Source organism: Tympanuchus pallidicinctus, unplaced genomic scaffold (assembly GCF_026119805.1).
Source record: "Tympanuchus pallidicinctus isolate F22 unplaced genomic scaffold, pur_lepc_1.0 scaffold25, whole genome shotgun sequence".
NCBI classification, from domain to species: Eukaryota; Metazoa; Chordata; class Aves; order Galliformes; family Phasianidae; genus Tympanuchus; species Tympanuchus pallidicinctus.
In genome coordinates, this window is record NW_026294742.1 from 7,107,327 (window position 1) to 7,132,819 (window position 25,493).

At 46.5% G+C, this 25,493-nt stretch overlaps 1 protein-coding gene and 1 long non-coding RNA gene across 2 annotated transcripts in view; one reads left to right on the top strand and one right to left on the bottom strand.

The window, feature by feature from the left end:
- LOC128083785 (uncharacterized) overlaps positions 1 to 25,493 on the bottom strand; it is a 57,050-nt gene that overhangs the window by 25,634 nt on the left and 5,923 nt on the right. The window lies entirely within an intron of this gene.
- Positions 18,376 to 24,846, top strand: CXCL14 (C-X-C motif chemokine ligand 14). The gene is made up of 4 exons (XM_052689331.1): positions 18,376 to 18,611; positions 19,420 to 19,525; positions 23,326 to 23,436; positions 24,584 to 24,846. The coding sequence occupies exons 1-4, from the start codon at positions 18,548 to 18,550 to the stop codon at positions 24,597 to 24,599; spliced, it is 297 nt and encodes a 98-aa protein (XP_052545291.1). The 5' UTR covers positions 18,376 to 18,547; the 3' UTR covers positions 24,600 to 24,846.

The window sequence follows — 25,493 nt, forward strand, 5'->3', positions numbered from 1 at the left end:
TACCTCTGACAATACCAACTGCTTTGATCCCAAAGGCTTATTTGCTCCCTAAGCCAGCAAGTTGGCAATAGCTTAAATAAACTCCAAGAGGTTCAAAGCCCAACAGAGAAAGATAAAATATACTTTAAAAAGACACAAAGTCAGGAAGGCATGTGTTCCTTAATGACTTTCCTGGAGGCTATATCTCTTCTCCCCCTCCCTCCTCATCTACCTTCCTTCTGTTTCCTGGCTTAAATTAGACTGTAAGATCTTCTGGATGGGGAACACATCCCTTCCTGTGCATGCATGCAGAGAGGGCCATGATCTTCACTGGAGACCCTGCTTGGTAGTGGGACTGATTTTCCATCTGTCGCCAAGGGCACCTCTCTGCTCCATTGACAATTAGTAAACCAAGCAAAGGAAAAAGGGCAGTTCACATGTGATGTATTATTTCTCATCAACGCTCTGCTCGTTTTTCATCTCCGGAGGCTTCTTTGAAAACACACTGGGAATTTTGTTCTCATGATAACACAGCGCAGAGGCTGTGGGCAGCCATAACAAGCCCAAACAAGTCGTGGAAACTAAGGAAGACCGCTGCTGAGCACAACTTAATTTATTACCTGTTGCATTTTGCTACGACAGGATTGCATCTGTCACTGCCTAAAAGAAGGAATGAAGAGATGCCAAGCAAGTGAAATATCATACAAGTTACTGATTGCCTCAAAGACATGGCCCCTGGGGTTAAAAAGCAACTTGTCCCACGTGTAGGTGTGGGGAAGGAGGGACAAATACAGTACAGAAGATCACTTCTCCTTTAATGTAAAGAAGGAATTTTATCTGTGACAGCAGTGAGATCAAAGCTGTGTTTTGCCCAAAGCCCTTCTCACCTTCTTTCTGGTGAGTGATCCCAAAAATTTTCCACTACATACTGCATATTTTTGCCCTTCTAGAAATTCTCAGAAGCCAAATGCTAAGAACATGAGCACAGAGCTTTGCCAGGATCCCTGGACTTCAAACACCACAAGTAAGGTTGCATGGTTTGAAAACATGAACTTCCTCACTGCTTTTCTGCAAAACACCCAAAGAGGGATAATGCTACAAAGAAGTTGGGGACTATAACTTCCCCACTAAAAGGAGGAAAACAAACAAACAAACAAACAAACATCACTGAACATAAAGTTGGCTGCCAGTGCTTAAGCCCTACTTGATCTGCTTCTAGCACAGGGTCTGGCCACAGCAGCAATGGGCAAGGGGTGGGATGTGGCACCCCATCACCTCCCCAAGCACCCTCTGCCTGTCTGCTACAGAGCACGTTGTCCTTCTTCCAGAGTTTGAGGAGTCTGGTTCAACTCAGAATAAGATCCAGCAATTTTGGTAAGCAAAACTCTGTGAAAGCGGAGTAAGGAAAACCATCAAAACATGGATTATTAAATTACAAGTGCTTGCAGTTCAAGTAAATTGCTTTTGTGGGGAGCATTTGTTCATGTTCCTGAAGGAAGGCATCATCTTCCCTTCTCTTTCCGACACTGTTTTGCCGAGTGTGACCACTCAATCTCATTACACCAGACTGAAATTCCACAAAGTTGCTTATTCTTGTTCCCTGAATACAAGCAAGCTTAAAAACATCCATCTGGTTCAGATATGGGGTTCTTTTTGACAACCTGGCTCCTGCCCCAGGCCCCAGTTCAGGTGACAGCAACTGTTCTGCCCACTTTGAAACTCTTCTCGGACCTCCCTTAGTGCACACCAAGCATCCAGACCTCAGTTGCTGTTCTGAGCCACAAAACCCAGCTGACTTCTGCACAGAGCCCTACAAAAGCTGCAGGAGAGAAGATGTATATATACAAATAACAGTTTATTATCTATCGAGGGAACAGTCACAAACTGGCCTAAAGTCATTGCAGCCATGTTCTGTGTGCAACTTGCCCATTTCCAAGCCTCCTTAAAAAACAGCCTCTGACCAACAACCGTAAGAACCCTTCTGCACGTCAAACTCTGCCTAACCATTTTCTTCTAGAAGCAGTTTCTGTAGTTGATTTTAATCCAAGGCCTTCCAGCAGTAGAAATACCGCGTATTAGAAACACATGTAAATCTCTGGTAGATTGTGCCCAAAAATGCTGAGAACAACAAACATTCTCATCTGACCAGTAGCCACAAGTTGTGCTGTAAATATTTATATAGAAGAATCTCAGGCACAAAATGTGTTTACTGCAGAGCAGTAACACTCAAAGTCAAGGAATTTAAGTGTATGTGCAGTTAGCTGAAAATCTGCACTTGAAGGCTGAGTGGCAAATCCAGGGTTTAGTTACAGCCAGCTAGAGTCTCTCAGGCTGAATTCAAGGGCTGCCCATCTTTGGGTAGGATGATGAGGAGCTCTCCTGAGCCATTCCCCAAGTTTCGGACCAGCCCATAAGGACCTCATTGGCAGGGGTTGGAGATTCTCTTGGGGTGCACGTGTACTAAACTAAATATGGACAAAAATAATGGTGTGCTTCATTGGTTTCACTCCTTTTTTCTTCAGTCTGTTGGTAAGCCCTCTGCAACATTTGTTTGTTTAAAACAGGACAGCCAAGAAGCAGTGACACAGGAAGGCAAACACAGCCAACTTGCCAACCGTCAGCCAAAGAAGAGCTGAGGGTGAGAGCTCACCCCACAGATGGGCAAATGGCTCCCTGCACCAGCAACGTTTTTCTGTTCACTTCTGGGATCCTACCTACAACACAATGCTGCTCCAGTTCCCAGCAGCGTACCTCCAAGCCATGGATGTGGGTACATGCTGAAGGAGGGAGGGGACGACCACGTGTTGCTGGATGGTGACATGCCTACAGTTACAGTCAGGCTGACTTGAGCTGAGAACTGCACGAATGAAGATGTTAGACTCTAATGCATACAGAATTAATGGAGAAGGGAATTCTTTTTTAACCCTTTTCTTTCTGCCAGAGAGTACCTTTGAATAAATGAATTTCCCCTGAATACTCTTCACGGGTAACAACCAACTTGAAAAGAGAAGGGAAAACACTGATGAACATCTGATCTCACATAGGAACAGGCTAAAAATATTAATCCTATTTCCAATGCAGAAAAATAATGAAATATAAATAACTTAGAATAAGCTACAGCTGATCAAACCTGGAATATTTCACATCATATGTAAGGAGACAGAGTTTGCTGAAGGATTTCACCTTTCCTCAGCGCACCCTGTACTACCTACTCAGTTCCTCTATTTCCTTTGCTTTTCATAATCTTGATAATTTCCTATTTTGGATGCAAAGTAACAAGTAATAGTCACTCAGGGAAAAACCTGTCAAGCACAGGAGAGGACTTGTTTTTTTCCCCACTTCTGCTGCTTAATAACTTTAGGAATGCAGGTCAATTTCTTTCTTTACTTCTATTACTTTACTTCTATTACTTTACTTCTATTATTAGTGACACGTGTAGGCTACAGAAAGCTCCATCCCCAAAATTCCCCTGCATCTTTCTTTTTAAAACCATATGAAATTAAGACAAGATTTTAGGGACACACTCCCAAGCCACTGATGTTCACTGCCTGGCATGGACTTAGGTCATGCTGTGAAAAGCTCTTTGAGAAGCTCAAGCCAGAGGAATCCCTACATGTGGGGCACCATCAGCCAGCCCACCTACCCCACAGTGAGCATTGTTGGTCAGCCACCATGAGTTAAGCCCTTAAAATCATGCTTAAAAATTAAATCCCATGCTCAGAAGAAATTGCTCCCTCCCTTCTCATATCATAGAATCACCAAGGTTGGAAAAGGACTGCAAGATCATTCAGTCCAACCATCCACCTACTGTGCTGCTCTACTAATTTTTGGTTTCCCCTGGCCAGAAGGCTGTAAGGGTAGGGAAGTGTTCCCAGCTGTATAAAAACTGCCCCTCATCTACTCTCTGCTTACAGATCTTGTGTCTTATGCTGATGAAAAGGGAACAGCTCTTGCATTCATCTTCCCCACAAATCTTCCTCAGCTGTGGCAGAGTGGGAGCTACACAGAACCATTCACTGACTGCCCTCAAAGCAAAATTTACAGTTACTGGGTAATTCAGTAACTCTTGATCCAGTCCTTGAGAAATGTGATCTGGCCTGCTCTTCCTATGGTGGCAATGAGATGGTAATGAAAGAACTACATCAACGGCTCTGGAGTTGTCTCTGTGATTTATGCAAGAAGTTGGCAATAGATGCAATTACAGTAGATTAACTTCAGCATACCTTCAGCAAGAAAACAGTATCTCAGGGTGAAATTTTCTTCCAAATATAATCTATCACCTTGCCTGAGTTTCTGTTGGTTAGGCTTTGACTGACAAACTTTAATTCAAAGGACGTCATTACAACTTAATTTGCCAACGGTATTTTCAGGGCGATATTATTCATTTCAAGGGAAAGTAAGTTTACTTTCTCATTGAGCTTAAATATGAAGGTTAATTTTCTTTGAGCCAGAGGATTTTGGTTCTGACTCGATTTCTATGCATTTGAGGCAACCAGCACAGCTGTGAAAACATAATTGCTGTTAGAAATGTAGGGCTGCTCGTTCTCATTTTCAAAATTGCTCACTCTTTTGTGTGCTTCCCACATCCCAGCTTTGTGAAGTGGGCCTGATTAGCTGCCCCAGGTGCCAGCCTTCTGGGCTCTTCGCTACCTCTGCCTCAGATGCTTCCAACGACTCTCTGCATAGCAAAAAATAGTCTAATTACAGACAACAAGCTGACCCAACAAATTGGCAGAGGGGCCGGAAAGGGAAGTGGAGAGGTTTATTCTTCCCATCAGAGTGCAGAGGAATTTTGCCCGCAGGCAGCCCTGATGAGATGCTGAGGACGTGCAGCTCCATGCACCAATGAGTCCCTAGCTCCAACCCCTGCTCAGAAGGTTGGAGAGTGGATGAATGGCAGAAATCCATAATTCATGACCTGATAATATAAACAAAGGTACAGTAGCAGAATCCCTGGACCCCCTCTTCTCAGCAGACTCCAAAGAGAAGAGAGACTTTTCTCCCCCAAAACAGAGGTGAAGCCAAGCCCCTATGCAGGCACCAATGCCCGGCGAAGCACAGGGCAGTGTCCAAAGCCTCAGCTGTAACAAGGACATAAATTAATCCTAACAACCCCTCCTCCAGCCCACACTCCAGGGGCTGCTCAAGCAACACTTGGGGCTGCAGTGAGCACAAATGGCTCTTTCACGCATCCCAGCAGATGTTACTCATTTTCTCCTCATCTGACTTGAGGTTTTGACTCCATTCTTTCACTGTTCCCAAAGCCTACCAGTTGTCCTAGAAACCTCTCCATGGGCAATGGGCTGTGCTGGTGGGCCATCCCCAGACAACTTCTCATCCTGATTGCCTCTACGTTCCCCACTGAGACTCATCTAGTGACCGTTTCCATCGGTGCGCTGCACACTGTGCTATTCATCAAGGTGTTCAAATGCCAGATGCCTCATCCCTCTGCACAAGGACTTAAAAATGCTTAGGGACATTTGCAAAATTGTGTGGAGGACAATCATAGCAAGCAGCACCAGGTGCTCGGTGAGAATGTGAGTTTGCCTGCATGATGAACCAGCAGAGCTTAGATTTGTAGAAGGTACCAATTACAGAGCACCCACTGCAGTACATCACTTCAGTATTTAATCCCATTGGAAACTGTATTTTTCAGGACAAAATAAACATAGTATTTAACTCCAATTTTTTTTTCTATTCCTTGGTTTCCCTGCTCTGTGTGAAAATCAAAACATCTCCTGCACAGCCCTGGAAGAGCGTGGGCCTGACTGCTTTGACTGAACAGTATGAGTAGGAGTCTGGAATGCACTTGATACCTTCCCATGAATTATCTTTTAATTTATTTTAAGGATCCCAGAAGAACCTGAAAATCCTCAATAGGTACTTCATTATTTTTTTTGCCATGTCAATAGTTTCCGCTGTATTGCACTCAGTCAAAGAAAAAGATAATACAAGCAAATTCTTGGAAATGAATTGCTGACAATACACATGTATGTATTTTTGCTCAAATCTATATACCAGTTGTGCATTGCAAGGCACAGAAGTCCCTAACCAGTCCATAATTCAAGATAAATAACATTCCCCATGGATCCTACCGGTTATATTAAGCACACAGATCACCCAAAGTCAGTTGTCACCGCCAGCGGGAACTGATCTAAAATAAATCAGCCAAGAGAGCTCCAGTGCAGTGCTTGGAGCCCAGGGTGAAGGGGAAAGGGGCTGCTCAGGGGATGTGGGTTCATGCCCAGCTTTGTCCTTGGACCTCCCAGCTCCAAGTAGTCGGGACCTGCCCAGCCCATCAGGTTCCCAGTGCTCTCTCAGCCTTTCACAATTCCATAAGAAATTCTGAGATTAAGATAAACCTCATGTATTCATGGGGAATGCAGTGCAAATATTAATGAGCAAAGGGTTTCACTGGAGAGCCGGAGCTCTCCGTTCACAAAAATCGACTTTAGAAAAGTCCCTATAACTGAATAGCAACGTAACATCAAGCAGCAACATTCACCAACATTCAGTCTACACGTAACTCAGGTTTGAAGTAACATCATCCTAGGGCAGAGAAACTCACCAGACTCAGCGGGATTTGCTGTGCATTTGTACAGATGACAAAATAAATAAGTTCAGAATATCTTCAGGTAATCAAACCTCAGAACAGTAGGAGCTGAAAGCTGCCTTGCCCAACTCCGTGATTGATTTTTCTCTGGGAAGAGATTTGTGGTGCTCTTTGACATAAGAAATGTGCCCATAAATGATGGGATTTATGAGCGTGCCTCCGAGCTGTCAGAACCCTGCAGCCACAAGCTGAGGGACAGCATGCACCGCGTTCATCCGTGATGTATTCCAGCAATTAAAATACCAAGCAATGCACTGTGGCAGTTCCTTAAAGAAAACTTGTCAGTATTTTGCAGGCAGTGGGGTAGATATTTGCCCTGCTCTCTCCCCTAACAAACCCAGCAATTACAGATGCTGGGAAGGTAAAGGGATCCATGCACAACAGGGAGAGGAAATTACCATAAATACAGCTGCTCCACTCTGCTACATGCATCACTTTCCAATCACAGCCCTCCAGCACTGTGCTGTGCCCTGGCTCAGCTCCCCTCTATAGCAACCCATCACATCGTGTTGCTGTGCCAACAGGGCTTTTTTGGCACATGCTGTACCCACCCCAGAGAGCTGCAGTCCACAGAGCCCAACACTGAACACAACAAATTAAAAGTGAGTGATTTCCCCCAACTGAGGCTGGGGAGGATCACCTGAAGCAAAAAATAAAAATAAAATAAAATAAAAAAATAAATAAAAAAATAATAATAATAAAAAAATAAAAAAAAAAATAAAAAATAAAAAATAAAAAATAAAAAATAAAAAATAAAAAATAAAAAATAAAAAATAAAAAATAAAAATAAAAAATAAAAAATAAAAAATAAAAAATAAAAATAAAAATAAAAATAAAAATAAAAATAAAAATAAAAATAAAAATAAAAATAAAAATAAAAATAAAAATAAAAATAAAAATAAAAATAAAATAAAAATAAAACGCAACTCGTCAGCAGGAAACAATGTAAGAATATTTATTACTGGAAACTGCTAAACATGCCAATTAATTTTTGAAGGGATTTAAATGGATTAAACTATTTTTTACTGGAAAATGTGAATAAGTCATGAATCAGAGTAAAACCTTTAGCAACGTCGATGTGCTGCCTTGGAATCTTGCTCAGAAATCAAAGACAAACTCCGAAAGATCCAAACCAGACAATAATCTTTCTGTTGCATTAATTGCATCAGTGCCCTGCACCACCCCACAAATGATTCAGTTCCCTCTCTCGAGGGGCTGAAACTGAGTACAAAACCATGGCGGCTTCTCACAGCACCCCCAGGCCAACAGGCTCATCCTGTGCCTGCAGCCATCCGAGTGGCTACGACCAAAACCCCCAGGGAAACCCACAGCACTGACCAGCCCCAGACCTCGCACGGATTTCTCTCCCACCAGCACAAACAGCCCCTTCCTAGGAACAAAAACTGAAAAGTGCCTTTCCAGTAAATTGAGGAAAACAACTTTGTTTTTCCGAAAGGCACTGAAATTTGTCCATTGTAAACATTGGTTTTGCAAAAGGACATTTTCCTTCAGAAAGCTCTCCAAAGGACTCTGCTCAGCTCTACTCGTTATCACCCCCTTCCCTTCCTTTCACATTTTATACAGCACTCCATGTTATCTTACGCAAATCTGTCGTGTTCCTCCCAAAACAGTGTTATACTTAGGTTACAAGGAGGCACAAATAAAATTCTGGTTATTTAAAGAGCGCAGGATAAATGCGACACACGCAGTCCCCTAAATAGAAAGCAGCTGGAGGAATACTAACAATGTCAATGTTATGTGTAAACTCCCATTTCCCCATAGAAAACTATGGAAACAGAAAAAGAACCCAGAAAAATCCACTTTGCTCAAGCTGAGACTTATTGCTGCTGGTTGTGGGTATAGCTGCTGCAAGAGACAGATTGCTTCACATTTCCAAGCTTTGCTATTCTGATCGCAGCAAGTTTCATTTGATTTCCTCCCTAACATCTTAAATACCAGGGAATTGTATTTTCTTTGGCAGATTCATAGCAATTGTGAAAATATTCTGTCCCTAAATACGAGCAGGTTTTTTCTTCCACAAAGTGACCTAAAACCACTGAAATATTGACCCATTTATAGTATAGTTGTACTACAGTATAGTACAACTCCTGCTTCATGATATTCAGTGGGAGCTTTGGCACTGTAAAGAATCTAAGACAAATCTTTGTGGACAGCCATGTCCAAAGCCCAACTCAACATCTACCAGTTACCTATGGAAGCTGAGGTGCAGAGGTCTCCTGCACAGCTGGCTTAGAAGCGTGACTGCCAGCTTAGGGGCAGCCAGATCCCACCATGGGGATCCTTGGGGAAAAGAGGGAAATGCCATCAATTCAGTTTGAGCCCTGCAGGCAGGCTCTTCTCAATGTAAAGTCAGCACTAAATCCCAAGCAATGGGAGCCATCCTTAAAGAAAGGGTTAAAAAAACCCTCCAGTAATGAGAAGCAAATGGCCCTGGGGCACTTCAGCTGCTGAAGTGCAGGTGTCACTTACAGAAACCTCACAAAACACAATCTCTTCCCTACCACCAATACTCCAGCCCACGAGGAATTCCTCTCACACTTACGACCAGATGCTGCAATCAACACTCAGCGAGAGGGGGGAAGGACCCACTGCATCCCTCCAGCATGGGGCAGATGGAGCCAAACCACGCTCCAAGGACACCACAAAGCCAGCCTCTTCACAGCCACAAGAGCTATAGGATGGGGACTGAGGAGCAACAGCAGGAGCTGGCCTTCCATGTTCTACAGCAAGAAGCTTTCAGGTGGGTCTGCTTTTATTTATGGGCAGCCAAACCTCTTCAGTTATATCTCCTCTTCACTCATTAAATTCAAATTCCTTGACTATGAGGACCTGCTCTTTTTTTGGGCATGGCTCAGGTGCAGAGAACACAGCCACAGCAGCACACTGCTAGAAAGCACCACCATAACCTACGATTCAAATAAGCACTGTGGTGGAGGCAGTTGTAGTAGAGGCAGCTCCCAGCCCATGTCTTAAACCAGATACATTGCCAGCATCACATGAAGGAGGAGGAGAGGCCAAAGGCTCCCATTGCCCCTCGCCCCACATGGTGCCCATACAACACAACTCCTCACTCACACCATCCCCAGTTTAGAAGAAGGTCACATCCCCCCACAAAAAAAAAGCATGTACATGGTGGAAAAGCCAAGCAATGCGATACTCCCCTTTGGCTCAGTCCCCAGAGAGGTCGTGTTTTACTAAATTAATAATCTATTTAGATCTGCTCAGTTTCAGCTTCTTAAGAAACTAATCCAGACAAGCCTAAAAGTACTAATAACATTTCAGTCTGGGCTTGAAGAGAGATTAGGGAACATTTATTTAGCTTCCAGTATTTTCTTATTGCTCTCAACTTTTCCTTGCACCTAAATGAGGAACTATGGGGGTAGGAAACATGGTAGTTTGTGTTGAATTAAATTCCACTAGGAAAAAAAATACATAAACATATCAAGGCGACCTCAGCACAATTGATCCACTTAACATTCATCAGAAGAAATACAGAGGAACACACTTAGCTCTGCACGCAGAAAATTGGGGTTTTATAGCTCCATATTTCAAAACTACTGCAATGAACTTCTTTAACTGCAGCTTAAACCTCAGCTCCCAGCACAGCTGCTGCTTGCAGAAAACTGCTGTGCTTGAAGTTTCCTGCTTTGATTGTTTCTTGGGCTTGCTGTTTGGGTTATTTTGGAGTGTCTCTCAGCATGAGCACGCTTACCCAGGTGACAGAGAGCAGCACCTTACTGGGATTTGTTTTAATCATAGCATGGGTTGGAGAGGACCTCAGACATCATCCAGTTCCAACCTCCCTGCTGAGAGAAGCGTTTCCAGCCACTAAATCCTGCCACCTTTGCATCCCTGTCCTTGTGCCCTTTGATTCCCTCCAGGAAGAAAAACCCAGGAGTGCGGGCTGGAGAAGAGCCATGGCACCTGCACCTATGTCAGGTTATTACTGGAGTACCATGAGTCAGTGCCTTGGAAAGCAAAAGTTGACTTGCCCAAGTATGAGAAAGGTTCAGAGTAAAATTAGCTCTTTGAATAGCTTGCGAACTTCGCACGGCCACAAAGCCACTCACCCTCCTCCTATTTCATTAGGGTATGGGGGCACTGCTGTTCTGCAGACAGGGAGGAGTGAGGACATCAGCTTCAGGAGCACAGAGACAGACAAAGAACAGGACCACCGTGGGCACCAGCCTGGGAACAGAAGCAGGAAATATTCCGCAGAGCAGGAAAGCACAACTGATGGCAGAAATAAGCCCTTAGGACATTTCAGTCTTTGCAGCCCCCATCTTTCTAAAGGCAGCCTCCAGGCAGAGCCACAGGCAGTATTACAAATCCCTGCATGCATAATACAGCGGTGATAAACTGCCAGCAGCCTTCATAAAAATCACAGAATCGTTAAGGAAAAGGCCACTAAGACCATCTAGTCCAACTGCCAGCCCATGCACGCCACAGCCACCAATCCATGGCCCTGATGCACTGCAGACAATATTTGCTTCTTTCTTTTGGAGGCTGAAGACAAAACAAAGGGCATGATGCTGAAGGCTACCATAAGCCTTTACCTGCTTCTTAGTGCTTTGTGTTCCCCAATGACCATAAACCTGTGAATTCAGACCAAATGTGTAGCACAATGACATTTGCTGGAGATACACTACTTGCAAAATTCAGCTGCCTCACCCTGGAAATTGTCTCCCTAGCAGCACAGAAGGTAAAGAATGTTGAAGATCGGCCTGTCTTATCATGCTCCAGCCATAGGCAGATCTGTACAAACAGAGGCACAAATTGTCCCTCAAACTAACGGGCTGACACTTGAGAAAACACATACAGCACCTTCCCCCTCCCCCCATCTGCTCCCATCAGCCAGATTCCCATCTCTGCAAATCCAGGAACCTGAATTACACGAGGCCAGCACAGAAGGAAAGGGCTAGCATAGAAATCCCTAATGCCAGTCATACTCAATGGACAGAGTGGGTCCAGAGGTGTCTGAAGGCTCATGTGTCTTGCAGTGTGACATTAAGGTGCTATTTATCCACAGCTGTCTGCTGCTGTGTCCAGAGTTCCCATAAGGAATGAAAGGAAAGTTTATGAGAACTTCAGCATAGCTGGAAATGCCATTGTGCATAGTCACAGGGTGAGGGGTGGATGGAAGTGAACGCTTAGCTTAAGCTGGACCGGTTTAAGAGGTTCTCAAGGAAAAATGAATACAATTAATCAAATCAGTCACGACATTGCTCAGAAGGGTCACACCAGCCAGCTAGCATGACCATGAACACAGCACCAGGCCACTGAGGAAGGCAGACATATCATGCCTTTTCCCCTTCTTGCAGCCATAGCTGATAGCTTCATTTGGAGCTCTATTGAATGTGGAGGTTGGTGGCCCTGCATGTGGCAGCGGGGTTGGAGATTCATCATGGAGGTCCCTTCTAACCCTGGCTATTCTGTGATTCTATAAAGGCATTGCTCTGGGTACAAACACATCTGAAGACTGTGTGGGCTGCTTCTCATGCTCAGAAAGTGCATTTAGCTACTCAGAAGCCAATCCAGCATCCCATTTTCACTTCCAGAGAGCAGCTCCCAGGTGACTCTCTTCCGCTGACCTTCCCCTGGTGAGGAGCACTGCAAGCCTTTGAAAACGCAGCCAATGATCCCAATTCTCCTTGGCAAGGACCAACATCTGCAGGGCAGCCATCCCACCTGGAGCAGAAGGGTGGGCTGCACAGATCTCCTCCCAAACCAGGAACAAAATGCAATTGGAGAAATTGGAACATTCCAACTGCAAGATACCGAAACAGCAGGCACAGATACAGAAAGCAGAGTGCTGGCAAGGCTTGCGCTGCACAGAGCTGGCCTCTGTGCTGCTGGCACTCACTGTGTGCAGGCCTGGTGAGCAATTGTTGTTTAAAACCCTTTTTTATAATGTTCTTTGCATTTGGGAGAAGCTTCAGTTTTGGAGCCTGTTATTGAAACCAAGGTGTTCTTAGTGCTGAAATGCCCCAAAAAGCTATGGAAATTTCAGTGTGGTAAGAGGAAGGGTGCTGCACAGCACAACTAAAGGCATAAGTGGAAAGAAGAGCCCACCAGCAACACCTGGAAGGAAAACCAGCGCCCCACCAGCAAACATGTGCAAAGCACCAGAGATACAAGTGTCAATAAAGAATTTATGAAGGCGAAGGAGTTAATTAGAGAGACTTCAGTCTTAAGAAACGGTGACAGTAGCCCAGAGATAAATCATTCATTTTGGCCTCCGGCAGCACCTGCCTGCTGTCAGCCAGCTGGTTGAGACCTGAGACCAGGCTTGTGTGTCAGGGCAGGAGCAAAACCCGACTGTGTGCACAGGCAGACAGGAGCTGGCAGATGGCTGCAAGAACCTGAACCTTTGTTCACAGGTACCAAAAGGACAGGGCAATCATGCCAGTCCAAGAACACAACAATATTTTTTTCAGCTTCCAGTGAAAGGTTTTTGACATTGTATGGAGTGGTGAAGGTCTTTTTGCCTATGATATTGCTAAGCATCTGCAATGCCTCTTTGATAATGGCCAAAAGAAGGAAGATGTGCTGCTCAGCCCCCATGAGATGCTCTTGGCCAGTTGATGTTGAGGTGATGGCAGCCCCCATCTCACACCACAACCCCATGGCAGCATCTAGCAGCATCCCACTGCTTCCATCTGAGATGGGCCACTGCCTCTCAAACCCCTGCAGAGGATCACAACTTATGACAAAAATCTATCTAGCTCTGCTAAAAAATATTTGATCCTCTAAAGGGAAAATTTCTCAATATATGAAATAAACCCTGAAGTGGCATTTCCTTTGATTTCTCATTTCCTTTTATTTTTCCATTGGTCTCATCACATTCTCTTGGCTCATCTCGTAGAGTGAGGCAAGAGGACAGCTAATCTGTTTTCCCTCTGCACTTCTTAATGTCCTCTTGATTGAGATTCACATTAACTCTTAGGTACCCTAATCTCAGAGAACATCCATAAATCCACATCCACTCCCATAAAGATCAGCTGCTCTGGAATTTCTCCACCAAGTCAGTGAGACCTGGGGAGACCTCAGGTATGGGCCAAGGCACACCTCAGTACGTAAGGAAAGAAGTGCTAACACATTGAGCCTTTCTGCATTGCTGGTTAATTCAGTGCTTCTCAACTTTGTGCAACTCCAATAGTCATTTTGCTGCATGACTGTGCTTTTGCTACACGAATACAGTTTTGGAATGATAGAATCTTAGAATCATTAAGGCTGGTTCTTTTTAGACCAGTAAGATCACCTAATCCAACTGTGGACCCATCACCATCAGGCACAGCCCTCCCCTGCAGCATCAAGGCTCCATTCTGTTTCCAGATCACTTTAGCAACAACTGCCTGCCTTAGAGCCAGCCAACTGCCAGGAGAGGCTGCCAAAGGCCTAGGAAATAACCGTGAGCCGGACACAGCTTTGTCCCTGAGAGTGAAGGCGGTGGAGCCCTAAATTTGGGGCAGGGAATGGGGGGGGATGCATAGCAGCTTTACAAGCCCTGTCCCTTCCCAGTGCTGATGTGCAGCCCTACAACATCGTTGCATGCAATATTTGTGCATTTTATCAGCCCCCCCTTTCACCCCCCCCTTATTCTCTTGCCAATTTCTCATTTAATTTCAGCAACAAACACCAGTTCTAGTTCATCACATCAGCTCTCCAACGTGCCATCCTCGCACGATGTTATGATGGATGGCAGCCTACTAATCTTCCATTAAACATTGGAAGTCTGCATCGTTAGCTCATTCATTTTGTTTATCTTTAAAGACATTACACATGCTTTCTATCCCAAGGGGTGAAAAAACTCAGCATATGAAAAATACCCATCATTACCAAGACACAGCTCAGCAGAAAATGAAGAGATGGGCAGCCCCTAACCTAGCTGCAGCAGACAGGGATAATTAAGCTTGCAAAGGCTTTAAATTATGAAGAATTTGATCTAATACCTTTAACTCTCCATCCTGGATAGTTTTGTTGCCACAGTTACAGGGCAATGGCAAGCAGTAAGGAAAGCAATCACTCCATCTTTTTGATGCAAAGGATCTTCTCAAAGAGCACGGGAACAGCCCAATGCTTTGCAAAAGTTCCTGAAGAGTTGCAGATGTGTCCTAAAGGTACAGCACAACAGGTCCAGGGTGATGATGGATCCCCTTCTGCTCTTCTTGCTGCCATAAGTGGTAATAAATAGCCCTAGGCTGATGGGCTAGCAGAGGACCCACTGTCTTTTCAGAGAAGTGGCATTAACTGGCACAGGATGAGAAGTAATGGCTTCACATTGCACCAGGGGAAGCTCAGGTTGGATATTAAGGAAAATTTATTCTCTAAAAGAGTGGTCAGACATTAGCACAGGTGAGCATGGAGTCACTGTCCCTAGAGGTGCTCAAAAAGTGTGCAGAGGTGAGACTTGGGGATCTCATTAGTGGGCATAGTGGGGATGGGATGGACTTAATGGCCTCAGAAGTCTTTCCCAATCTTAATGATTCTATGAAACATTCTCCATCCAATCCACGTGTTATTACTCAGCCCCTGCAATGCTCCAAGGATGCAGTGGACAAGGACAGCCATGCAGCATCCTGGCCCAAGAGTGTGGTGTAGCACCAAGAATTAAAACCATTTAGGAAAGGGAGAAGGGCACTGAGCCTCAGTGCCGTACCAAGCAGGTTAACAGCAGCTGCCTCGTTTGCCAATCCAACTCATTGTGTGACCACGTGCAAAAATAAATGCTTGCAAAGATTCTCAGCTCAGATGCCTGCAGAGAGAACTGTATCAATGCAAACTGTGCTCTCACACAAAAACAAATGGTAAGTTGTAGCAGACAAGGAAGCGAGCCAGGAGGAACTTAAACACAACTCACTATTTTCTCAACATAAAACGCCATGAAAGTCAGGATTAAACCTTTTGTTTGCATCTCAAGGTGGTTCTCAGATCACCTACCCCAAGCGTCAGGTCTCCGCTCGGCCCTGCTATTGAAGCCCTTTTAATGATTCATGATGACGAGCTTCAAAGAGCTCCCACACACAACAAGAGACCAACTCGTTCTGATCTCAGCACAAAACTCCAGCTTGGTGAATAATTCAGGTCTGTGAAGAGAGCCGTCTTAAAACTGCTCCCTGGAGAAGGAGCAGAGTCTCGAGTTTAATCTCATAATGGAAATAAAAATAAAAGGAAAATATCAAAAGAAAGCAGTGACTGCAAAAACAATACGAGGCTTCTTTTGCAAAATTCATCCGTTGTGAAACTCCACAGAAGGGAACGCAGCTGTTTTCCCTGAATTATGTTTCATGTTTCCCGAGACAAAAGATGAAATCTAAAGCTTTGACTTTCAACTTGTGATAGACAAACACATAAGGGATGACACAACTACTGTGCACTGCTATGGAGGCAAGAAAAGGGCTGTCTGGAGCAAAAGGTGGAAACACAGCCTTGACCACATCCCTGACCACATCCTCAAGTGAGTGAGGACAGCACCAGGGGAACAGCTTGCAACACGCTCCCAGATCTGTTTGCCCAAATCTGAGGCAATCTCCACTCACCTCAAGCCTGGGGCTGAGTTTTCTGCTGGCTCTGCATCTCACCCACGTCGCACAATGCGTCTGATGCTGAACACAAAGAGGCTACACAGCCCAAAAATCTCAAGTTAACTGCACCATCCAACAGAAAACTCTGTGCAACATACAGTTCATCTGTGCTCCTTAGTTCTGAATTTGAGTGAGAATTCAAGCCCGACTCCTGCCCCAGATTCTTGATATGATACCCAGGGACTGTGTCACACTGTCACATCACTCCAAATGCTTAATCTCAACCAGATGATGATGAAATTCTTACACACTGCACTGTGCCCCAACAACAGTAAATAGCATCAGCTTCATGGCCATTTTGCAAACATTTCTCTCTCTTTCAGCCCATGTACCTTTCCTTTCCCTTTAAACCATTTACCAAACCTTCTTCTTCCTCTGTGACTGACATTTGGAGGTGGAGCAGGTGTCACAAGCAGCCAGACACGGCTGCCAAAATCTGACTTTCCATGGCCAGAGACACCTTTGAGCTATCAGAAATAATTACTGTCAAGGTCAGCACATGGCATAGCGAACAGCCAAACAGCCAAACTGTTCAGGCACACAGCATGCAGCTACCATACCCACACACATCTCATACACATCCATTTCCCCACTTTAAATTAGAACTAAAACAGCACTCTGCTTATTACAGAGCTCATAAGCTTGGCTCCTCCAGCACTTGTTAGCAAGAGTCACATAAAACAAGAGGATTCACTCTTGGAAAACTCAAGAATTTCCTTTCCTGCTGCCTGTACATGAGATTCCCAATTTGGGAGGATGATCAAATTGCCAACAGCTAAAGCTGCACCCAATTTTTATTAGCAGAGGGGAGGGAGGATGGCTTTCCCTTCCCACAGCTCTGTTGGGCTTGGGACAAGCACAGCCCAGGGCTGCTCCCACACACACACACACACATCAAGCAGTGACCCCAAACTGCAGGAGGGCTGGGGATGGATTTAAGCTGTATATCCCCAGTGCCCCGCCAGCATCCTCCCCACACAGCCAGCAACTGTTCTGGGATCTGCCTTTTCCACTATCCTTCAGTTTTTCCCTTCCTCATGTGAACACGGTGCTGCCGATGTCTTTCAAAGCTTTTCACTGAGCTCTCCCAGTTTTATCACCAGGCCACGGCACAAACCTGTCCCTTTAGTTTTGAACTACACCCAGAGCAAACCTTCCCCAGCAGGATTCAGTCTCAGGAACTACTTTAGAACCACGCAGCCCAAATACCCAAAAGCCTAACAAAACACTCCCAACACCTCCACGCACCGAACAGCCCTACCCAGAAATGAGCTTTTTAACCCCCAAAGCCCCCATGCCACGTTCCCCGGCTCCCCGAAGCAGGCTGTTCCCGGCGTGTCGGCACGTCCTGCATGAAACCCAGCTCTTGGAACAAGGCAGACAAACCGCCTGCGTGCAACGTGCAGGCTGCGTGTGGTACGGCTGTACTCAGTGCCTGCCAACACCCGGCCGGAACGCGGCGGGGCGGCCGCTGCCAATGGGAGGAAAACAGCCGGGTGGGAAACTTCAAATGGAAATGGGGCTGAGGGCGTGTAATGGGACTGGGAGAGCGAGGCAGGGCTTCCCCAGCCAGAGGAATGGCTCGGGTCGGTTTGGGTGTGTGTGTGTGTGGGTATAGGAGCAGGGTGCTGAGATGAGCCGGAGTTGGTAAAATGGTTTGTAGTACCGTGCTCTGAATGAGTCATGAAACTGGGGACCTGACCGTTCCTCACCTCGTTCAGCTCCGCAGGCAAAAGCGTGGAATTGGGATGCTGAGGATGCTCTTTAGCAATAGTGAAATCAGAGTCAGCTTCTGCAAGGCAGAGGGAACACGCTTATATTCCTCAAAGTTTCTGCCTGTTGCTACCTTCGCAAGAAATTCCTCGAGCATTTGCTCAAGCTACCCTAAAACCGATTTCCTGAAATACCCCACATGCCAAACCCACCTAACACCGCCTTCAGGAGCCCGGCGTTAATCTCACCATCCATTTCACCCAATTTCCTTCCTCTCCGCAAATCGGAGGCGCCTCCCGCAGCCAGGTGAGCCCCTTCAGACCCCCATTCCCAAAGCGGCCGCCCGCCAGAAGCCCAACGGAGCCGCGGCCGCCGCGTTCCCCCCCTGCCCGCCCCGTCCCTCCCCGCCGCCCGCCCGCCTCTCCCCCCGGGGCTGCGGAGCGGAGGGAGCCGCACGGCCCCGCATGTTAATGAGGCGGCAGCACGGGCAGCGGGAGAGCATTTAAAAGGGGACGAGCGGGGGGGAACGCGGCAGAGCTCGGGCAGCAGCACCGCCCGCAGCCGCTCCTTCCCACCTCGAGGACGGGAAAGCAAGACCGAACCCCGCTGCGTGCGCTCGGGTACCTGCCGGCTCGCCATGAAGCTCCTGACGGCAGCCTTGCTTCTGCTGTTCATTGCGATGTGCTTAGCCAGTGCGGAAGGTAAGAGGATTTTTGCCTATTCTCGTTTAAAGCTCTCTCAGGGTGCGTTTTTTTCCCCCCCTCACCGTTATTTTCCTCCGAAAAGGACAGTTCCCTGCGTGTCACTACAAATAATAATATTGATTCCACAGCGCGAAGCAGCCTTGCGATTTTTTGGTTTTAAAAGGTGAAAGCAATAATACAAAGTCGCATCCTGCCAGCACACCCAGCGCCCCAGCTGCACCCCGCGCCCTCGCTGTTGGGGGCACACCTCGAATCTCCCCCCCTCCAAAACGAATGGCGATTCGCACAGGGAAAACAGAGCCAAGTTTGAAGTGCACGAATCCCACTGCCTTTGCCAGGGTGCGTTTTCTGCTGAGCACAAAACCGGCGGCTAAAGAAACTCTCAGCTTTTGTCTGGCTGCGAATGCACCGCAGCATCCGTGAGAGAAAAAGGACTGAAAGTGCTCCAAACTGGGAGCGAGACACGAGCAAAATGAGAAAGGAGCTGAGAAGGGCATTTGCTTTTTCAGTTTAACGTGAATTCCTACATTTCTATTTCCTCCTGCTCAATACAATTATATCCAATCCCAGCAGGTGCGCTTCACAAAGCTCTCCTATTTACCGAGCTTCAGAACTGCTCTAAAATACATTCTTGGGGGAGCTGCTACCTGTGGCAAAGGAAACATCACTCTTTTCAAGCACAGCAGCAACACGAAATGCAGCTTGTCCCATCAGGGCTTGATGGAGCAGGCTGCAGCTTGCAGGCACACGGGGGAGGGGGGGACGTTGGGCACACAGGAGGGTGAACAAATGCTTTTTCTTCCAGGTGTGAAGTGCAAGTGCTCGAGGAAAGGGCCGAAGATAAGATTCTCTAATGTACGGAAGCTGGAAATAAAACCGAGGTACCCATTTTGTGTGGAGGAGATGATTATGTAAGTTTCCCTTCATTTCTTTCTTTCCGTTTCACTGTCAGCTGAATTATATTGCTTTACACCATGAGATCCTTCTTTGCTCTTTGCTTTTATCATTCTCTGGCATGCCAGCTCCCGGGAAAAGTCACTTGCTGTCTCTGATGCAATAATTGTGTAGTTCTGATCAAAAACTCTGCTATCAGTTTTTGACACTGTTGTCTGCTCAAGGGATTATATGCAAAACAGGTAACAATAAAAGGAGAATAAGCTTGAGCGAAAACAGGGGCCAATACCACGGCAAGCCACTTGCTGTAAAATCCAGAACTATTCAAAGTGTTTTTGAGCAAAGTGAGAACAAGAGCAGGATTTGCTTCTGCACAGAGTTTCATCCCAGAGTCCTCAGACCTCCACAGCCCCGTGTGCTGCATGGGATCAGCCAGCACAGAACTCTTCTCTGAGCTGCGCCGCCAGCCCTGAGCGATGCTGCTGGAAGCCTCGGAACGATGCACAGCAAAGCAAGGCAGCCACAGGGGTTGACAGCATCTCTAACGGAATGGTTTTCTTCCTCCCCATTTTAAATACAAGTGGTTTGAGGGGATTTTCTGCCCTGGTTTGGCTAACTTCCAATGCCCCAGGAAACCCCAGCCCACAGAGCTGGATAATGACCAAAGTAACTGAGAAGACTGCAACAAGCTTGCCACCTACAACAGAGGAAAAAAGGGTCCTGAGTGCAACCATACACCCCAAAATGCTACAGATCACCCTGGTGCTTGCTCCTCAACTAAAGAAAGGACCTCAGCATCCTGCTCTGCACCATAAGATACCCAGGGCCCCATCCTGCCAGTCCCATTCTGCCCATCCTGCCTGCATGACCGTGGTAATGCCTCCAGAACTGAGCCTACCCTGCAGAGATGCTGCCCAGGGCAGAGCTTTGTGGCACAGGATTGGAAATCTGCAACAGGCTTCTCCACATTGACACCAGCATCCCTGTGAGCAGCCAAGCCAAGCTTGGCAGCCTGCAGAGGGGAGAACACCACGTGTGGAATAGATTTCATTCATGCAACTTCTCCTTTTTCATCAGGAAACTGGGAAATCCCCAGTGCCTGGGTTGCTATCCCAGCAGAGAGCTATGCAAATGCAAAGCAATGCTATTTAAGCTCACAGAGCTGCAGCAGCTGCTGGGACAGAGCTGTCCCATCACTCTCCCATGCTCCTGGAGACACCCATGGGCCAGTAACATGCTGCCATCGCTGCCTTCCCAGCCACCCTGCTGCAGCCTGAACAAGTTCAAATTAATATTCAGAGCCAAGGGATCTGGGAGTCTCTGGCCGAGGCACAGAAGAGCTGAATTCCTGCAGCCCAGTGTTTGTTGCTGTGGTGATTGTTTAAAATGAGTTGATGAAGCTGCTTTCCCCTCCTGCTTTCCTCAAAAGCTCTTGTACCCTATACAGGCGAAACATGATAGAAATGAGGTCTGGAAGATTATGAGGGGTGTGGATGCAGTTTAGGAAGGAATGCATCTTTGGCCATAGACCCCCTCAGCAGAGCAGTGGTGCAGGGTGAGAGCTGAACTGAGTCCTAGCCCTGGCTAAAGCCTATCTGGATTCACAGCACACCAAGTAGGAGGCACTTTCCCCATTCTGGAAGAAAAAGAGAGGGAGGTTTAACACTTTGTCTGAAAGCAGCTGTCTCTTTTGTGCATCTCCAAGAGGGGAACATACCTGGTGCTTAACCCAGAGCTGGAGAAGTGAATATATCAGGGACGGTGTTGGCACAAGGAACCTCAGATACAGAGATGCCACCTGAGGGAGACCTCTGAAGGTCTAAGAGACCTGCAGCATCCATCCTGCTCAGCCTGTCCCTGCAGCACACCCAGACAGATCCTTAGTCAGGAACTCAGCTTCTACAGTCTCTCTTTCTAAGCACGTGCCACTAAATCCTGCCTTGGCAGCATGCCTGCACCCCAAGGTGGCATTGCCCAGCATTCCCCACTGTTGTCACCCAGGGCTGTGCCCTCAGCACCAAGAACCACAGGGATGTCTCACAGACCTACATTTGGCATGTAAGCAATGCATCTCAGCCAAGAAAAACCTCTGTTGTATGGTGCACCTCTCAGATGGACAACTGAGAGGTTGTCTGCCTCCTCTTCCTTGCACTGCAGGGTCAGAGTTGTCCTTCACTCACTGCTGCTTCTCAGGGGAGCTCCTTTCCTCCTGTGACATAGCTTGGCTATTTTCTGGAAATATCCAGTGTGCTCTGTCATAAGAGAAACTCAAGCCAAGGTCTGGCACGGGTCAGTGCAGATGGTACAGCCAAGGAGATGGCTTCTGGATGGAGAAACTTCATGCCAACCTCAAGGTTTCTAAAACCTGCATGCTTTGTGCCTTCATTGAGCTTGGTTTCGCCACCTCCCTCATGTACTGATGCCCAGGGACTGGCTGAGATGGCAGCAGTGATCCACAGGTTGAAGCAGTGACCCCTCCCCTTCCATCCTCTGCAGCCCAGAGACTCTAGAAAGCAATCAGGTGTTCTTCTGTGTGTTGGGAAAGAGCTACCTGAGAATTACACCTTATTTTTTATGACTTCAGCTTACACCCAGTGGAGGGAGAGCACAGAAAGGAAGCAAAAATGAAGGTTCATTGAACAGAAAGAAATTGAGCCCAGTGTACAACACTGAAATGGGAAACACAGCACGACTCTCAGCTGAACAGACAGCAATGAGCAGTGTTTCACTGCCCACAGGGGGGTTCCCACTGCAGCAGAGGGTGTGCTGGGAAAGCCCACGAGGCGTTCTGGTTGTGGCAGGAGATGCTCAGCTCCCTTCTGAACCAATCCATGCCAGAATCTCATTATACACACATATTTCTGGTTTTCTGCTATTCGTCTATTCATGTTTCTAATAGCATCTGACTAATCCCATTATAGTATCTTGGGTAAACTGGAAACCCTTTCCTTTTTGTGGATGGTATTTACAGAAAATGAAATAAAGCCAGTAAAACAACAACAACAACACTGTAGGGTTTCCTCAGTCACCAAATGAACAACAAAACCAAAAAAGCACTTGGTGTTGAGCCCTGAGAAGCACAAACAGCTCACACCTCCAAAGAGCCACCCTCTGTGGAAGCAGTGCCAGAGCTCCCACATCACCTCAGCTGAGGCAGAGCCTCCAGGGCATCACTGAGCTCTCTGGGAAGAAACCTGGAGTGCCAGGCAGAGCTCTGCCTTGCAGCACGGCTCATCCTGGCACTGAGGGGACACCAAGGGAATGCTGCTGACACGGGCACACTGATGTGCTTGCGGTCAGGGGAGGTTGGAGGCCCAGCCCTGCTGGGCTCAGCAGGCACCCACCCATGTGCAAGCGTTTAAAATATCATTGAGTAAAGAGGAAAAGGAAAAAAAATCCAGGTTTGATCTTTTTCCCTCGGATGCAACACTGTTAAGCCTAAGGGAACCGTCTCCTCCTGCAAAGACCTAAGGCTGCCCAAATGAGCCTTAATTAAGCCAGCTATTAAACTCAAAAGGAAATACTTAACAGGCAGACAGAGCAAACCCACTGATCAAAACTAACGGGTATGTCTTCATCTGTTACAACTTAGTCTGGCTCTGTGGACAAGCACTGAAGTGCACTGATTGATAACAGCTGAAGATCTGCTTCAACATTCTTCTAACTCAGATGGCTGCCATCAAACACAGCAGGAAACCCTCCTGCTGCCCCATCACTGCCTGGGCCAGTGCCCTGAGCAATTTGGGCAGTGCCCTGCAGGCAGAGCCGTGGGCTGGGGCTGTCTGCAGTGCCCATAACTTGCATGCTTCCTTTGCAGCGTGACTCTGTGGACGAAAGTGAGAGGTGAGCAGCAGCACTGCCTGAACCCCAAACGCCAGAACACAGTGAGGCTGCTGAAGTGGTACCGAGTATGGAAAGAGAAGGGCAGGTAAGAGAATGGGCGCACGCTGCCAGTGCTGCATCCAGCACAAGGGATGTGTTTCATTGCCAAAATTATAAGTAGAAACGGATGCTCATGATGCAATTTCTTTCCTGCCACATGCGCTCCTTGCTTCTATTTTAGGATTAGGGTGTTATAACTATAAATAGTCATTATTTTCGGCTGAACTCTTTGTCAACTGATGATCTTGGCCATTCACATGCACTCACCTCCTCGTTACAGCTAAAAAGCCAAGATGAAAGGCCAAATTACTTCCATGCAATTGTAAGGAAAGCAGTCAGCAGAGCTGGGATTACTCTGCCCTACTCTACTCTACACACTTTAGCTGCAAAACTTCAAAACCTACAACTCTTAATGCCACAGGCCTTGGCCAGTTTTAACTAGTGAATCATTCCCAGGGAATGCTAAGATGCACTGCTACCTTTCCCCTTACAAAGATCTATATAACCAATGGCAAACCATCAGGCTTTGTTGGTTGCTTAGGTTTGTTTGTTGGCACAGCTCCTGCCTGCTGCTCAGGCTCCTCCACAGCCCAAACTAAGTGCAATAAGGAGATATTTCAGATACAAAGAGCCCAATTTATTTCAGTGACTTGCTCGAAGCAAACAACTGGTCAGTGCCCTTGGGGCCAGCTGTACCAAACCCACCGAGTTACACCAAAGGGAAAGGCAGGGAATATAAAGGCAAATAGCACAAATGCAGATTCCTTCTCCAGAACAGCACTGCCCCTGCTCTATGTAAGACATTTTCACCCAAAGAGCTTGAGCACGTTGGAGTTTGCAGCAAACAAGGCTGCCAGGTTTGCTCCTCAGGGTGTAAGCTGGAAAACCAACAGAGCCTGGTATTATTCCAAAGATGACATACTGTTAACTTACTATCCATTCTAATACAGATGTACAACTATGATCTACCTCATGCTTGCATATAAGAGAGGGATTCTCCAGTGGTTAATGAATACTATTGGATGTGGATTTCCCCATCTTGCATGTCCCACTCACTGCAGCCAAGCACGTCAATAGCTTTCCAACTTACTTAAGCAGAGGCTAACACTTTGGCTTCTGGGTTTTAATTATTTGGAAGGGAGTTGTTTCCTTCATGGTTTAAATATTTTGCTCTCTGCTTTCCTCCTGGGCAGGGTTTATGAAGAATAGGAGGCGGCGGTACGAGGAATGGAGAGGACTCCCTTGGCTGGCGTAGGACTGGGCTCTGCAGAAGATTATTTCTCTCACAGGCATAAGACAAATTCTATATTATTATAAAGCACTTTCTACCAAGGGTCAGTTTTTACATTTTATAGCCGTGTGCAAAAGGCTTCCAGATTTCACAAGCATCTGTTGCACTTCTGATTTCACACCTGCCTGCATCATATCGAGGTTGGGGGAAAAACAACAACAACAACTCATGTTTGACATTTTAAAGAGGTTTGGTTTTGTTGTTTCCTGCCTTTTTCTTTTTTAATTGTTATTCATTCATACTTCACTATGATCGCAATTGAGCTTTATAAGCTCATTAGACAATGTTTGCAAGGTACTCTCCAGCTGCGTCCCTCACCCCTTGGCAGTGGGGAAGCCTCGGGGCTGTTGGTCATGTTGGCAGCCCCCAACGAGGCAGTGCTGGGACAGAACAGGAGCTGGGTGAGGTGCCACCAACACGTGGTGGCTGTGGTGCAGAAGCGAGGTCCCTTGGCTCATCAGCAAAGGAGTGCAAGCACCACTCGTGTACCTCTTCCTTAACAGACCTGGGGTCTTGCTGCAAGGTGAAGTGCACCACCCTCCCATCTCATTTCCCTACTCTAGAGAGCATTTCTAGGTCTTTTTTTGTTACTAAGGACTTGTTTAATTTCTTTTCCTCCTCCACCTGAAGCTCTCACACAAGGTTTGTGGCTTCAGTACTCAGACATTTTCAGCTTCAAGACTATTGTGTATGATTTCCTAGATTTGTAGCAAAAAAAGCCTTTAAAAGGCACCTTTTTATGAAAAATATGGTAGGGCAAACATATAAATACCTATGTTTTAGTCACAATACAACATATTCATTATTTTGAA

What these genes read in the sequence shown, in the direction of transcription:
- CXCL14 (XM_052689331.1), top strand. Translation starts at nt 18,548, where the DNA reads ATGAAGCTCCTGACGGCAGCCTTGCTTCTGCTGTTCATTGCGATGTGC. An exon ending in GTGCTTAGCCAGTGCGGAAG is followed by an intron (nt 18,612 to 19,419) that starts GTAAGAGGATTT and finishes TTTTTCTTCCAG; the next exon opens with GTGTGAAGTGCAAGTGCTCG. An exon ending in TGTGTGGAGGAGATGATTAT is followed by an intron (nt 19,526 to 23,325) that starts GTAAGTTTCCCT and finishes CTTCCTTTGCAG; the next exon opens with CGTGACTCTGTGGACGAAAG.